This window comes from Vulpes vulpes, chromosome 12 (genome assembly GCF_048418805.1).
Source record: "Vulpes vulpes isolate BD-2025 chromosome 12, VulVul3, whole genome shotgun sequence".
Classification (NCBI taxonomy): domain Eukaryota; kingdom Metazoa; phylum Chordata; class Mammalia; order Carnivora; family Canidae; genus Vulpes; species Vulpes vulpes.
In genome coordinates this window covers 13,737,438-13,750,101 of record NC_132791.1, presented here as the reverse complement: position 1 = coordinate 13,750,101, position 12,664 = coordinate 13,737,438, and the positions used below count along the sequence as shown (strand labels likewise).

The 12,664-nt window shown below is 37.9% G+C and overlaps 1 protein-coding gene across 1 annotated transcript; it reads left to right on the top strand.

Annotated features, from left to right (window-relative positions):
• The first annotated feature begins 929 nt into the window (after window positions 1-929).
• Window positions 930-12,333, top strand: LOC112923029 (protein NipSnap homolog 3A-like). Its single transcript, XM_072727823.1, has 6 exons — window positions 930-1,343; window positions 4,031-4,241; window positions 5,981-6,139; window positions 7,484-7,633; window positions 11,327-11,413; window positions 11,507-12,333. Exons 1-6 carry the CDS (start codon window positions 1,284-1,286, stop codon window positions 11,581-11,583), a joined length of 744 nt encoding a protein of 247 aa, XP_072583924.1. The 5' UTR covers window positions 930-1,283; the 3' UTR covers window positions 11,584-12,333.
• Window positions 12,334-12,664: the final 331 nt, after the last annotated feature.

Genomic DNA, 12,664 nt, shown 5'->3' with positions numbered 1-12,664 from the left:
GTCATTCTGGGGACTGATAACCAGGCATAGGGAGGATAAGATCCGAGATCTGCTGGTATGCTTTTTAGGGCTTACAAAGCTATTTGACTTTTTAGTACTTAGTTCTGTACCCTGATTCCAATGAGCTCCTGAAGAAACACCATTTCAATCACATCAGGAGCCTTATGAGGTCATGGGGGGTGGCGATTAGGGACAGGGAGTCCCCACTGAGTTTACATAAGGAAAACCCCATTATTTAAGAGTTTGACGTTTTAAAGAATTACTGAAATGGGATGAGCTTTTTAAATCTCTTACCAACATGTTTTAAAGGTGAGTAGAACTTAGGTATTGGGAGAACAGTGGCTGAATTCTAATTTTGACATCCCAGAAAATTATGGAATTATTTAAATTTCAATATACACCCTAAAGTAACAGGCTGGGTGGGCCTCACTGTTTCAGACCGTACCTTCCTATAAACTGGCATTGTACTTAAGAATATGCCCTGTATTTAATGTCTGATATGAATGTAAATAAAAAACTATTAAGAAATAGGGTTGTAGTTGATGTATAAATGAAGAAAACTAAGTGATCTGGCCTTTGAAATGATTACGGTCTTGTTGAAAAAGGCATTGTTGGGGCACCTAGCTGGCTCAGCCGATGGAGCATTCGAGTCTTGATCTCAAAGTTGGGAGTTCGAGCCCGTGTTGGGTGTAGAGATTACTTAAAATATTAAAATAAAAATGGTCCTTCTAAAAAACAAACAAACAAGGAATCCACTCCAGGGGGAAGAGCGAGGCCCCCGCTTTACATACCGCCCCGCCCCCCCCAAGACGACCCGGGCGCGCACTGCGGGCCTCCCCGCGCCGCAGCCCCCGCGCAGCAGCCCCGCGCCCTCGCCGTCCGCGCACGCGCTCGGAGGAGCGGCGGCAGGTGCGCGCGCACACGACGCCGCGACGCCACGAGGCCACGAGGCCACGACGCCACGACGCCACGAGGCCGCGGGCGCAGCCGCCGGCGCGGGAGCCCCCGCCGCGTCCGGACCGTCCCCCCGGCCCCGCTGACGCGCGGGGACAGCGGCGGGGCCCCGGGCACGTGGCCCGCAGGACGCCAGCCTCCGGGGCGGGGCCGCCGCGCCTCCCGCCAGCGGAGCGGAGCGGAGGCGGAGCCCGCGGCCCCGAGGCCCGCCCCTGCCGCCTTCGGCCCGCAGCGCCGTCGCCGCTCTTCTGCAGGCGGGTCCGCCGCAACCCCGGGGCTCCAGGGAAGAGTCCCGGCCGGCTGCCCTTCCCGGCGCTCCAAGCCACGCCATGCTCGTCCTCCGAAGCCGCCTGGCTGCGGCTCTGGCTGCGCGGACGCTCGCGCCTCAGGTACCGGCGGCGGAGACGAGCCCGGGCCGGGCCCTGGGGGCGGGGAGGGGCGTCCGCGGGGAGTTCGCCGTCCCGCGCATGCGCCACCCGGCCTGGGCGCCCGGGCCTGCGGAGCCGCGCATGCGCGCACGGTTCTGGCTCCGAAGTCGGCTCCGGACCCCCGACGCGGGGCGCGCTGGGGGGCGCGGGTGGAACGGGGTCGCCGGCCGCTGCCGCCAACGGGCCAAGTCGCGAGCAACCGCGGGCAGGACTTTTCTGGCCTGGGTGCCAGGCGGCCCTGAGGACACTTGCTGAGCTCTGGCGGCTGCGTGTGTGCCTCGCAGCCCCGCTGAGTTCCCCACGTTGTGGCCGGTGCCCGGTACTTGTTGGTCGAGCCTTTAGTATTGATTTGTCCTTGGACAGGCCGCCGCTCCCTCCAGACCGGAGATGGAGGAGACACAGGTCAGCCAGGCGCTGGCCGCAGAACCGGCCTCCCCCGTGTAAACGAAACGTGCACAACCTGTAAGGGTTTTGCAGAGAACCCTGGAGAGGCGGCCGGGCCGGGCGGGGTGCAGGTGCGGGTGCGGAGCGTCCTGCCCCCTCTGCCCCCTGCCCACCGCCTCGCGCGGGCTTGGCCAAGCCAGGGGGCCCGGAACCTCCTGGCAAACCTGATTGCAACAGCCGCACTTAACCTTTGGTGAGAAACGTGCATAAAGGATTTTTGTGATTCAACCTTAACTGCTGGAACTTGACCTATTCTGTGAATCTACAGATTTTTTTTGTTTTTGTTTTTAATATTTAGGCTTGCACTTCTTTCTGACCACCAGGGGTTAGCCTACTCTGGAGACTAAGTTTCTGGTGAAGACTAGAGAACCGATGATGGCCCATTCACCCAGGAGGAGCAAAACAGTCTTTAATCTTTACTGATTCTCACTCTACTGGAGCAGGGCCAAGAGTTATTCCTTACAAATTTACTCTGCACTGACTTTATTAAATGTCAGCCAGATGTTCCGTTATAAGTGAATTGAAAGTGCTGTGGAAAATGAGCCCTTATTTAGATATCAGGGAGCCTAGAACACTCATGAAACCTTCTCCAGAATAATTGTAGTTTCTGCCCTTAACAAAAATCACCTCCCCCTAAACACACACACTTATCTCACTGCTGTTAACTTTTCCATGAACTTTTCCTCATACTGTTTTTTCTTTGAAAGATAATAAAACTACATGCCTGTGACCACAAATTTGTTTCCAAATACCAACACCCTGAAAAACGACTTAAAAGCAATTGTTATAAATACTAGAATGTTCCGTTTTCAGATCTATTTTGTTTATAATACTTTTTAAACTGTAATACTAGGCAGTTGTTTATTTGCATAACATTCTCTTGTTAAAATTTGGCTAAAGTGACGCAAAAAGCAGGTCCAGCAAAAATAGAAATATCTGCAGTAGTTTTTGGAGGGCATACTTGCTTTCCAAATAAGCTTAGACACTTGGGCAATAGGAATATAACTCAGTGGACATGAATGGAATGAACTCAAATATATAATTGTGACATTATACACAAATGAAATACATAGACAAATTGTGTGTTTTGACCTAAATTATGTATAAGGAAGCCTACTGGTTTCATTTCATGTACCACATAGTCATATAAGCCCAAAATTTGTTCATAGCTTTGTACCAAAACTTTTAATAAATAATTCTGATTAATAAATCTCATGAAACTTAAATAAGCTTCATGAAACGGGCACATGGTGACCAAACCTACAGTAAGAAGAATTTGTAAGTGAAAATGCCATAGGACTGTGTATACACATGCACACATACATATACATACACAGAGGATAATCTCTGGCAAGACATTTCCTACCTAAAGGTAAATTCATTCAGACTTTGGGGACTAAATTAGAAGAAAAATTTATATAGGTAGCATACAACAAAAACAAATGGTTCTTAAGGGGTATTTTCATCAATCTGGTATAATTGGATGGATTAAATGCCCTACTTCACGCTGCATCTGTAATTAAGCCTAATAATGATTCAGACAATTGTAACTTGATTTTTCCTTTATAGCATTCATACAGTCCACTACTATGTTATATTGCAGTTGGATGAGATTATAGCTTTCTTTAGCGTAAGTTACACTCCATTCCTATTTTTTACCAGTGATCTACTTCATTGGATTTGGGAAATAACTTTGACCTGAACAGACATTTTTATTTTTAGGAAAAACCTAAAAAGAAGTTTTTTGCTAGTAAACACATTTCCATTTCTGCTGGCCAAAACCCCTGCATATTTTATAGAGTTCCCTTAAATCCATAACTGTAACACCGATAGTACTGACTAAAAATAGAATATTGGCTAAATAAGGGAAGACTCTGCAAGTTTACTAGAATCCTAATTATAGTTCTTGAGTAAAGAACTCTTATTAACACCCCAGTCTCTTCTTATGATTAAATTTCATGAAAAAGTGGCTAACAATGGATCCCTGCTAAGAAACAGTAACCATATATTCAGCATACTTAAGATTAGTCATCTTTGTTGACATTTTCTCTAAATGTCAATCTCTCTAAGGAGAGATCACAAAAAAAGTACAGACATGGATTATGATTCTAATGTGTCCCTTGTTTCTAGATTCAGATTTGGTTGTAACAGTATTATAAACCCTACCTTCCCAAAATATTTAAATTTGCCTTATCTCTCTTCAGGTGTGCTCATCTTTTGCTATGGGGCCCAGACAATATGATGGAACATTCTATGAATTTCGTACTTATTGCCTTAAGCCCTCAAAGATGAATGAGTTTCTGGAAAACGTTAAGAAGAACATACATCTTCGGACAGCTCAATCTGAACTGGTTGGATTCTGGAGTGTAGAATTTGGAGGCCAAATGAATAAAGTATTTCATATTTGGAAGTATGGTATGATTTTTCCAGCTTAAGGGTGATTTTCATTGTGTTAAATGTTACTTGATGCTTAGCTCCTGGATCTAGATTTGTATAAATACCCACAGGTTAAATTAAACTTTTAAAAAGGGGAATAACAACAAAAACTGAATTCACTGATTCCTCCTCCCAGTGGTACACCTTTAACAACCCTTTGCCTAAAATCTTTATGTTACCATAAATGGGAAAGTGTAGCATCTCATCTCTCAAATCATAAAATTGTGAGCTAGCCTTTAATTCTCAGAAAAATTATACAATGGCTTGTCATAAAGCTGATTTATGAAAAACTTAAAGCAGAGATTGCAAGAGCCCAAGTAGGTTAAGATCATAAAGGAAGGGAGAGTTATTGTTTCTTATTGTTGAAGCTATGGCTGTATATCAGGATTTTAGTAGAAAGAATTCAAATATGTAGGTGCTTTAGAATAACGGAGGTTGGTGGGGATGATAGTTAACTTCTAGGCCTCACCCAGTTCTGAGTTTTAATAATTTGTAATGTTGAGAAAACCATTTTTGTGTCATTTGTGCATTCCAGGGTTTCAGGGAATTCACTGACATTGTGCTATTTTGGGGAAGTAAAGGCAGTCAGAATGTTCCCCGTATGGAAGTTGATTTACCCCTGGTTTAATAGTCAAAGAAGAACAGGCTACAGGAATCCCCAGGGTGTTTGTTACTCCAATGTCTAATCTTTGTGAAGTCCACATCAGGACTTGATGAAATCCAAAGAATTTTGATGCCTTTGTTTAGTGTTTGATCATCATTGTCCAAAGTAATAGTCCTAAAGTACTTTAATATGAAAAGTGTTCATTCTGTATTTAACATGGCCCTAGTTTAGGGGTTTTCCTTATTGTGATAGAATAAAACCCTGTTAAAACACAATTTATGCTTTAATGTGCTACCAGTGGACTCATTCCCATTAAAAAAAAAAAATTGCTGGTAAAGTCCTGATATAACTCACTTAAGCTCTAAGATCCCTAACATAAACCACAGAAAACTCCTTTACCTTTAGTCTTAATGAGACCCTAAGACTAAATACAGTACTAGGCCTAAATGTTTAGTAAATGTTTGAGTAACAAATATAAGAGAAATAAATACTGGGAAAAAGAATGGTGATAGTAAGAAAGAGAATCACTATTTCTTTGGAAGCTGTTCAAAGAAGAGGCTTAAAAAGCACATCTTCCTTTCATTTGTGTTAAGTTTAATTCAGTGTGTGCCATGACCTGATCATTCACCACCACCACCACCAAAGAAAAATAGTCTTTCTCTAAATGGGCACTATAATTTAAATTCCCCAAATAATAAGGGTAATTAATACATATTAAGTGCTATTCAGGTGCCAAACACTGTTCAAAGCTCCTATCATATACTAATTCATTTCATCTTCACAACAACCCTGGAGGGAGATACTCTATCACTATCCCCATTTCACAGAGTAAGAAACAGGCACAGAAAAATTAAATAACACACTAAGTCACACAACTACCTACCAAGTGGTAGAGCCTATAAACCCCACTACATGACGTTATCATTAGTTGTTTAAATTTCTACTCCCCTTTAGACCATGGGAAACAAATGTCACATCTATATTGATATCTTCAGTGATGTAACACCATCTTTATGTAGCCTCACTGGACATTTGCTGAATCAAATGAAATCCAAAAAAGGTATAGATGATTTTAATTAAGTTTTTATTTTTCTTACTCCTTTTCTTCCCATAGATAATTTTGCTCATCGGACTGAAGTTCGGAAAGCGGTGGCCAAAAATAAGGAATGGCAACAACAATGTGTCATTCCAAATCTGGCTCTCATAGATGAACAAGAGACTGAGATTACTTACTTGGTGCCATGGTGCAAGTTAGAAAAGCCTACAAAAGAAGGTAGTCCTTCCTTCTTTGAATTTTGTTGGAGAAAATACTAAAGATTTCAAGTTATAAAAACTTAACTTCCAAGGATGCCTAAGTGGCTTAGTCAGCTGAGCGTCCAAATCTGGATCTCACTTCAGGTCTTGATCCCAGGTTGTGAGATTGGGCTGCATGTTGGGCTCCACCCTGGGGATAGCGCCTACTTAAAAAACTAAACTTCCCTAGGGAAAAATAGTCCTGTATCTTATGTAGGAATATATTATCAATGGATTTTAGATTTTTGCTTATTAAAACAATGAGCATTGAATGATGACATTTTATTTCCAATTTGGGAAAGCTCTGAAAATTGAGGCATATATATAAAAAGTTGATATAGGGAATAAAGATTGAAAAGTTGGGGGTTGGAACAGAGAAACAAGTATAGCTGTGTGAAAGATAATGTATGAAATTTTGTCATAGTTTGGTATTTTTCAGACACAAATTACAGTTAATTTTAACACATTATGGATATTTTTGCCTGTAAAACTGTTTTAGGGGAATGCATTAAACTGTTAAGCTGTATTACTATAGTTTAACATTTTTGTTTTCCTTTTATTTCTTATTTTGAAAATGATTACTAAAGAGTTGTCTTGCTGATTTTATTTTCTTGCTCATTTAAGGAAACATTTACCTTAACATAGTTTTAAACAAAAGTCAGATTTTTTTAGAAGTATTAACTAATTTAAATGTTCCTTTATTTCCCCCATTTTCCTAAGTTGTAATGTATCTTAGAGTACAAGGGATTTTAAAGTCTTGTCTGGGTCCTTATCCACCTAGACCTCTCCACAGTCCTGGGATAGATCCCTGCAATCCCTGCGTCAGGCTCTGCTCAGTGGGGAGTGTACTTCTCCCTCTCCCTCTGCTACTTCCCCTCCACCCCCACAGGGTGGTGCTGTCTCAAATAAAATCTTAAGATGATAGATTAGATAGATAGACAGATAGATAGATAGATAGATAGATAGATAGATAGATAGATAGATAGATGTGCAGATTCAGGCAGCTCAAAAACCCTAGTCCTACTATAAATCCTCTATTTGTTGACAGATTTATAGATGAAAGATATTTCAGATAATAGCTTAATATATCTTCCCTTTTTTTATAAGCTTAACAGCTGATCCTTAAACTTGGACAAGGACTTCCTAAATGTGAAAGTGAGGAAGACTAATACTATAATCCATAAGTATGTCCACATAAACATATACATGTATATGATCCTCCAGATTTGTGTATGTGGATTAGCCTTCTAGTGGAACCAGACTAACCTGATTAGAAATTTCTTGAATATCTTTTGTAAAATAATTATTTTTCTTCCCACTCTAGGAGTCTATGAACTGGTTATTTTTCAATTGAAGCCAGGTGGGCCAGCTCTGTGGGGTGATGCATTTAAAAGGGCAATTAATGCCCACATGGATCTAGGCTACTCAAAACTGGTTGGAGTGTTCCACACAGAATATGGAGCACTCAACAGAGGTATAGTTGTCCATTTCTTCTATGAAATTGCAAAGTATATTGCTGATCTCTTAAGTTTCTTGGGTCAGTTTTTCTCTTTTTTTCATTATGGCATATATTTAAAATTTTATTGCCAGATTTTTAGGGTTTCTTTTTCTTTTGTATTGTAAGGGTTGAAAAAACTTGTTTTAAATATTATTTGTTTGGAAAAAAAAATATTATTTGTTTGGAATGTTAACACCTCATGAAGTCTTTTTCAAATGTTGAAATGTCATGTTTTCCATGATACATCAAAGTGATAAAAAACTGCAAAGAGCTTCAAGAAAATATCTGTTCTTTCATCTTTTTTTTCTTCTAAATATATCTTTATCAACCTTTTAAAATAAGTTCTTGGAGTAGAGAGATTGTCTTGAATAAAAAAGTAGTACATGTTTTTACACATACTAAATAGATGGACATGCCCTAAGAGAGGGAAACATTTCTCTCTACTTAGAGGCAGTACTGTTAACATTTTGGTCTTCATATGTCATTCACATATACTTGTGTATGCACATACATACTCATATATGTATGAGTGACATAGGAATAAGAAGACTAAAATGTTATTTGATATATATACATGCTAGAAATAATGCATATACATGATTAATAATGACCTCCTAACACTTCAGTGTGGGCATACACAGCATACAGGTAAATATATGTACCTGAATTTATTTATTTATTTACCTTTAAAGTTTATTTATTTAAGTAATCTCTACACCCAATGTGGGGCCTAAATTCATGATCCTGAAATCAAGAGTTGCATGCTCCACCAGCTGGGCTAGGCAGGTGCCCCTTGATTTTATTTTTAAAACATCTATTTAACGCATTTAACTTTTAAAGTTGAAAGTTAGTGCAGTCAGAATTTTAGGGAGTTTTTTATGGCAAACTCTTAAAAATGTATGTAAAGTTCATCTAGAAAGATAAATGACTAAGAATAGCTAATAAAATACTTGAAAGACTCATTATATCCATTTGCCTCCTTAACTTCCTTATTTAATGTCCAAGGGACATCTCAGACTTAATACATTGAAAGCTGAGTTTCTGATCTTTACCCAGAAACTTAACTTCTAGCACTATATCCTAAGAAAATGATCAGAATATATAGAAAATGGTATTTTAAAAGTTGGAAAATATATGAAGAGATTATGAAAATTATTAGATATCTATCTCCCACTATATACTAAACTAGAATTCAAATGGATTATAGATTTCAGTGTAGAAAAAAAGAAATCATAGAATTACTAAAACATAAATGTATTTAATACTATGGATGAGAACTATATTTCTAAGCCAAAAAACAAATGAAGAAATAATCAAGGGGAAAAAAATCATTTGATGATTTTACTTTAAAAGGCTCAATCTATTTGTATGCCCTAAAACACCATAAATGAAATTCAAAAGCAAAAAGAAAAATGAAGGCTTTTGCAAAAGTTGATATACAAGGGCAGCCCTGGTGGCTCAGCAGTTTGGCGCTGCCTTCGGCCCAGGGTGTGATCCTGGAGACCCAGGATCAAGTCCTGCATCGGGCTCCCTGCATGGAGCCTGCTTCTCCCTCTACCTGTGTCTCTGGCTCTCTCTCTCTCTCTTTCTCTCTCTCTCTCTCTCATGAATAAATAAAATCTTTTAAAAATATATGTATCTTCTTTAATATACATATTTAGTAATCATTTATATATCAACTGTTTTAAAAAAGATTTTATTTATTCATGAGAGATGTGAGAGAGAGAGAGGCAGAGACACAGGTAGAGGGAGAGGGAGAAGCATGCTCCATGCAGGAAGCCTGATGTGGGACTCGATCCAGGACTCCAGGATCACGCCCTGGGCCAAAGGCAGGCGCCAAACTGCTGAGCCACCCGGGGATCCCCAAGAAGATACATGTTAAGACAATAATGAGATACCATTTTTACTTAATAAAGACATACCTATATAGATATCGTATTTGATAGGTTGGAAAAAATAAGTACTCATATACTGTTGTATAGGGTTCATACTGTCTTAATCTTTTCCCTCCATAAAATTTGACAATATAACCTTTAATTTTTTAATTATTTTTGCCAATATTCTAGGAAATACGCATAGGTATGTCATGTGTTAGATTACATAGGAAAGAAGTTTGAAAGGATGTAAATGATATTATTTATATTAGTGTTTATTACGTATATTTTTTATAATGGATGTCTATAACTTTTATAAGAAAACTACTGAAACCATGTATGCACATTTTTTAATCTTAAATTAATTTCCAGCATAGAAGGAGAATAGTAATATGCTGAGTAATCAGGACCTAATTTCTGGAGGTCAGTGTATATAATATGTACACTTATATATAGAAGTAGAATCAAATACTTTTTCTCTCAGTATAAATTTTAGGAGTTCATATTGAGGAAATAACCATATCCAAACTGCCTGGGCTTGAATCCCAACTCCACAACTATCTTTGTGATTTCACATGAGTTAGTTCACCTTATGGTGCCTTACTCATTGATAAAATAGTGATATAATACCCCAAGATTATTATAAAAATTAAAAGACTTAATATAAGCAAAACTCTTAGAACCAGGCCTGGCATATAGTAAATGCCCAAAAAAGGTTAGTAGTTGTTGTCTTGGACACTGTTATTATTTTAGCTACACATGTAGCTGTGATTCTAAGGAGGTTTATGTCAGCATTGTTTACAGTAAGGGAACATTGGAAACAATGTGGTATGATCCTATGTATATATGTATATAATATTCTTATAATACACAAATATACATACATGCCATATAGGTCCTGTACCTTATATAGAATATGTAGTATGTGTATATAAATATATAAACATATAAAAATACACATGTATGTACATAAATATGGAAAGAGATACACCAAAATAGTAGAAAAGTGGTTATTTTCGGGTAGTAAGATTAGAAATGATTTCTGCCTTATTTTTGTTCATCTGCATTTTCCAAAATTTATACAGCTAACGTATATTACATTTAATTATAAAAAAAATTATTTCAGTACTTTGTAGAAATACTGAAATACTTTGAATATAAGTAATCAACAATAAAGGATAAGAATAAAAAGTTGTCGCAGGAGGAATTCACATAGTCATTGAAAATTAAGGTTACCGCCATGGAAAATACGCATTGTTGATTTTTAAAAATACTAAGCATAATAGTAAAACCCTCATCTGATTTTAGTCATTTTTTAAAGGAAATGCACTAAATATAAGTAGAGATTTTCTCTGGGTGGTTAAAACTATGCTACTTTTAACTTTCTTCTCCTTTGTATCACCCACATTTTCAGTAGTGAACATTTTTTAAATAATTTTGCTTTTTTATTTTTTTTATTTTTTTTTTTAATTTTGCTTTTTTAAAAATAAAGTAAAACATAATAGGAAGTCATAAAACTTGGATCTAGCCTCGATCTTGTCTTTAGCGGTGTTACTTACTTTTTCTTTCCAGCCTTCTGTTTTTTCATCTATAAACCAGTTTAATTTATAAATTTCTTTCTCAAATCTCTTGACCTCCTCTGAAATCTTGTTATTAACATACTTAATTTTACCTTTTTGACACTCACTATTTTGATTTAAAGAATAAGACATAATGTTTCTGATTAATTTTTCTGTGTTTCTTACTTATAGTAATGCCATAGTCTTTAGAATCTATTTTTGGTTTATTTCTGCAGTTCATGTTCTTTGGTGGAATGAGAGTGCAGATAGTCGTGCAGCTGGGAGACATCAGTCTCATGAGGATCCCAGGGTTGTGGCAGCCGGTAAGCTATTTCCCTGGGCATGAAATATTTGTACAACAAATTTGATGCTGTCAATAACTTTATATGCCTTCTTATGAAATGTGTTTTTTCCAGTTCGAGAGAGTGTCAATTACCTCGTGTCTCAGCAGAATATGCTTCTGATTCCTACATCATTTTCACCTTTGAAATAGTTTTCCACTGAAATATGAAGCATTACATTAACTGCTTTAAGATGTGCCTGGTACTGGTGCTTAAATTCTCCTAAGAGATTCTCACTTGTATTTGAAGAAGGTGGTAAGTTAATTTGCTGTGTCTCTGCACTTCTAAAGCCACCTCTATTCTTCCTTCCTCTGCTCCTTTCCACCTCAGGAGATGGTTCTATTTTCCCCTTGGCATTGCAGTGTCTGTTACACATCAGCAATAGTTGCTACTGCTTGATGATCCTAATTTTTCATTTTTTCAGAATACCTCTTGTACAGTTTGACAACCCTCTGCTTTTATAGCACTTTTTTATAGTCAAATGATCATTTTAGATTTTGTACCTGATGTTTTAAAAATCATTTGTATATAATGTCTATCCTGAGATGAGATGTAATTTTTTTTTTTTCCCAGTAAAGTTAAAGTTAGTTTTGTGATCAAATGGGATTCCTAAGAATCTAAGATCAAATATATTTCTTTGGCAAAGTACAGTGTCACCTGTGTCTGTATTAATTATGGTTTTCACATTACTTATGAGTCACGCTAACTTGGAAAATAATGTAATTAGGTCTCAGTGTTAAAAACTTCAGAAGATTTGTTTTATGTGCTGAAATGTGTTCATATATAGTTAATTTTTGTTCATTTTGGATCACTAACAAAAATACTTGAAACAGCTATTTGTTTTAAAGAGATCTTTATGGTTACCAGAATGGTTGCCTGAATAAAAGCCTACATACCTGTTCTGCAGGGGGGTTTTATTTGTACTTTATATTTGAACTATCTTCTCTAGAGCTTTTACTGTGTTGCTATTGGGGAGTAATACAGTAGCAATTTAACAGCTTTATTGTAAATGTAAGTTAGATCAAGAAGATAATGTAATAATAATCCCAGAAAGAAAGTTTTCAGTACCACCACACACAGGCTAGGGTTTCTCTTTGCCTTTAATTTCCATTTTAGTTGAGTCAGTCTGTCTTCTAAAGCTAGGTTTGGTACTTCCAAGCTCTCTTGATAGTCTATATTTAGAGCTATATTATTTTGTTTTTAAAACATATTGTGAGTATAAAGTAATAAATC